General features: G+C 47.6%; 1 protein-coding gene across 1 annotated transcript; it reads left to right on the forward strand.

Annotated features, from left to right (window-relative positions):
- Nucleotides 1-1,557: 1,557 nt before the first annotated feature.
- Nucleotides 1,558-2,861, forward strand: LOC127310084 (uncharacterized mitochondrial protein AtMg00810-like). Its single transcript, XM_051340785.1, has 2 exons — nt 1,558-1,642; nt 2,044-2,861. Exons 1-2 carry the CDS (start codon nt 1,558-1,560, stop codon nt 2,859-2,861), a joined length of 903 nt encoding a protein of 300 aa, XP_051196745.1.
- The last annotated feature ends 1,511 nt before the right edge of the window (nt 2,862-4,372 follow it).

The following is a 4,372-nucleotide window of genomic DNA, read 5'->3' on the forward strand; positions in this document are numbered from 1 at the left end:
TTTAGTATATAATATATTTGTTTTATTGCTGCAGCACTAACATTTATTCCGTGTATTTTATTGTTCTGCAAAGTCACCTCTCATACCCGTTATCGCTCTAGTTTTATTTCCTAGATATTGCAAACACTTAGTGTGCGTAGAGTTGTATTAGTGGTTGATAGAACTTGAGAGAATGTTTATCCTACCTTTAGCTCCTCGTTTGGGTTTGACACTCTTACTTATCGAAAAGGCTAAAACGATCCCCTATACTTGTGGGATATCAGTCATCCTACAAATAAAATAGTGCAAACTCTTGTTAGGGCAAATAATTTATCTTGTTCGTCGTCAGACAATACTGTGTTGGTTTGTGATGCTTGCCAGCGTGCAAAGAGTCATAAATTATCTTATAGTGCATCTCATCGTGTTTCCACTATGCCTCTTGAATTGATCCACTCTGATGTTTGGAGTCCTGCTGTTGCCTCCTCTGGAGGTTTCAAATACTATGTTAGTTTTATTGATGACTACTCTTGTTTTTGCTGGGTTTATCTCCTCAAACACAAGTCTGATGTTGAGAAGGTCTTGTACACTTTCCAGGCCCATGTTGAATGCCTTTTGATCACCAAAATCAAGGCGGTTCAGTCAGACTGGGGGGCGAGTATCACAAGCTCCACCAGTATTTTCAGCGCACGGGCATCTCCCACCGTGTGTCCTGCCCCCATACGTCCCAACAAAATGGTGTTGCGGAACGTAAGCACCGCCACCTCATCGAGACGGGCCTTGCCTTGCTCGCTCACGCCTCCGTCCCTCTACGGTATTGGGATGAAGCCTTCTTAACGGCGTGCTATCTTATCAATCGCATGCCTACCTCTGTCCTTAACAACGATACACCGGTGCAGCGTCTTCTCAAAATCAATCCCGTCTATTCCTTTTTACGCATTTTTGGTTGTGTTTGTTGGCCCAGTCTCCGCAAATACAATTCCCACAAGCTCTCTTTCCGTTCCAAAATGTGTGTTTTTCTGGGATATAGTCCTATGCATAAGGGGTACAAGTGTCTGGATAGGTCTACCGGGCGCATCTACATTTCTCGTGATGTCGTGTTCGATGAGTCCGTTTTCCCTTATGCGACCCCCGGTGTCACCATTGATATCTCCACCTTAGCCGAGTCTATCATCACTTTTCCTTCCACCAAACCGGCTACGAGTGCCCGTGTGAGAAATTATGACCTGTCTTATTTGTCTACTGACCATGCTGTTCCAGATGTTGTGCCTCCTGTGCAGGTTCTCGTGCCAGACTCGTCACCGACCCCTGTCGTCTCGCCCACTCGCCCGATCGACGTGCATGGGCATGGGGAGACTCCCGAGGCCTCCCATGCAGCCCCACCTTCTGCCCCTCCGTCGCCTGCCCCTGCTGGGCCTCCTTCGGCCCAGCCCGCGTCGCCCTCCGCCGGCTCCGCCCCGGCCACGTCGCCTTCGGCTGGACCGTCGTCCGATGATGCTACGACGACCGCTGCCCCTGTCACCGGCCATCCCATGGCGACGCGCCTCCGCACCTACTCTCGCCGTGCGAAGCAATTCACCGATGGTACCGTACGGTATGATCCTCGTCGGCGTGCCTTCTTCGCCGCTCCCGTCTCGCATCGCGACGCTCTCCGGGAGCCTGCCTGGCACGCTGCCATGACCGATGAATTTGTCGCCCTTCACCAGAACAATACATGGCGTCTTGTACTCTTGTCCCAGGCCACCGGGTGTCAATCTGGTCAGCTGCAAGTGGATCTTCAAGACAAAGCATCACCCTCATGGTTCCATTGACAAGCATAAAGCTTGCTTAGTCGCTCGCGGGTTCTCACAACAGCATGGTATTGATTACGGCGATACTTTCAGTCCCGTTGTGAAGTCTGCCACGGTGCGCTTGGTTCTCTCCCTCGCTGTGTCCCGCGGATGGACTCTCCATCAAATTGATGTGAGCAATGCCTTCCTCCATGGATTCTTGACCGAGGAGGTCTATATGCAGCAGCCTCCTGGTTTTGAAGATGCTCAGTACCCTCAGCATGTGTGCAAACTGCAGCGTTCCATCTATGGCTTGAAACAGTCTCCCCGTGCATGGTATGCTCGTCCTCGAAGGCTGATACGTCCTTGTTTATCTTCTCCCGGGATGGTGTTCAGATTTATATGTTGGTCTATGTTGACGATATTGTCATTGCCGGTTCTACACCTGGAGTTGTTGATCGTCTGATCCAGTCTCTCTCGGACAGTTTTCCCATCAAGGACTTGGGCCCCTTGGATTACTTTCTTGGCCTAGAAGCGTCCTTCAATTCTGGGGGCATGACTGTGACACAACGCAAGTATGCACTGGATCTTCTGCATCGTGTCAACATGGAGAATTGCAAGCCCACTTCCACGCCTCTTGTTCCTTCAGAGAAGCTTTCCCGTGATGGTGGTACACTGCTACATACTGATGTTGCATTCCGGTATCGCAGTGTAGTTGGTGGGCTTCAGTATTTGACTCTCACACGGCCAGATATCTCCTTTGCTGTTAATAAGGTATGCCAGTACCTTTCTCAGCCGACTGAGGTTCATTGGGAGGCGGTTAAACGCATCTTGCGATATGTGAAGGGTACACTTGATACTGGCTTGTGTTTTCGGAAGTCCCGTTCTACTGGCATTAGCATATTTACTGATGCAGATTGGGCTGGGTCTGTTGATGATAGACGATCTACGGGGGGCTTTGCCATCTTTGTAGGACCGAACTTGATATCCTGGAGTTCGAAGAAACAGCCCACAGTCTCGAGATCGAGTATCGAGGCTGAATACAAGGCGTTGGCAAATGGAGCTGCTGAAGCGATTTGGTTAGAGTCTTTGCTTAAAGAACTCGGAGTAGTCTAGCAGCGCACACCCATACTGTGGTGTGATAACTTAGGGGCAACATATCTGACCGCTAACCCAGTTTTCCATGCTCGAACGAAGCACGTAGAGATTGACTTCCACTTTGTGCGCGAGCGTGTTGCAGCTGGAGCTCTTCAGGTCAAGTTCATATCTTCAAGTGATCAGCTAGCTGATGTATTTACTAAACCAGCTACCCAACAGATGTTAGACCGTTTTAGATCCAATCTGAATCTTGTATGTAAAAGTTCAGATTGAGGGGAAGTGTTAAATACGGTCTGTATAGGTGTGTATTATACATGTATTGTAACCTGTTGATGTCTATATAAATAAAGCCGATCACGTGGTAGAGACACACCACGAAACCCTAAACCTATTCTCAAACTGGGAAACAACGAGGTGTGCCGCTAGACAGCTTTGGGCAATTCTGGTCGCATGTTTGGAACGAACGCGCACAAGTTAGGAGCGAGGAGAGAGATCGCTAGAACACCATTTAACCACGATCACTTTAGACGGGAGAGGATCATGGGGGCGGCCACCACGATCACTAGCGGAGCGGGAACGTGAGCGAGGGGAAATATCGTGGCTGCTCTCATGATGTACGATATAAACATAGGTGGGTATTCCGGGTTTAGATATGGGACGGCCCAGAATCAATTAATTTATTAATTGGCTAATTACCCGAGATCCCATGCATTCTGAGTTTTGGAAGGGGGTTATACTGGGATAATTGTTCGCTCCGGTGAATTTTCTTAGAATGATTTGCTCTATGCATATTTCCAGTCCCGGAGTCACTAGTACAGAAAATGACTTCAGACACGGCTAAAATGGCTGGTCGCACACGGTAAATCTTACCGTCACTACGCAAGGGTGGACCATGCTCGTCTATAGGGGCACAGTTAAATAAACTGTTTGTAATGGACCCTCCTTTAACACACGATCTCTTTTCCATAACCGTTCACGATACGAAGGGTCATCACAAACGTTTTCTTACACCCGCTCGTAAGCCAATTGTAAGATTGCAAACGATGATTTTTAGGCAGACATATGTATTTATCAAAGATGGTACACGGTTGTTTCAACCAGCCGTGCGCTTTATGTATGCAGCAAGTATTACTCAGTTGTACCTACTACGTACCCCATAATTCAGCAACGCATGCAAATATATTTTAAAAAATCATTTCTATTTGAATGTACATTTCATACACAAGATGTATACATGTATATTTCCACATAGATTCAATTGCTATGTAAAAGAATGAGAGTTTTACACCAAAAAAATAGTACTTTGTTGAATCTTTAGTGGTCTTCTCTCACCCATGTGATATTCTGGTACACTGCATAAGCCAATCGTAACTAAAAAAAAAGTGTTTCATGCAGTGCACAAAACATTAGATCGCGATGATTCGAGGCACAACCCGTGGTTCCAGTCCTTGACAAGGGAGCCATATTAGAGAACATACTTGAGCCTCTCGTAACAGACAACCCCTATATCTCATCCCAACGGCGGCTCC

Source organism: Lolium perenne, chromosome 6, assembly GCF_019359855.2.
Source record: "Lolium perenne isolate Kyuss_39 chromosome 6, Kyuss_2.0, whole genome shotgun sequence".
Lineage (NCBI taxonomy): Eukaryota > Viridiplantae > Streptophyta > Magnoliopsida > Poales > Poaceae > Lolium > Lolium perenne.

Coding starts and splice junctions, on each gene's coding strand:
- LOC127310084 (XM_051340785.1), top strand. CDS start 1,558: ATGGTACCGTACGGTATGATCCTCGTCGGCGTGCCTTCTTCGCCGCTC. Junction 1,643..2,043: donor GCTCTCCGGGAGCCTGCCTG/GCACGCTGCCAT, acceptor TGCAAACTGCAG/CGTTCCATCTATGGCTTGAA.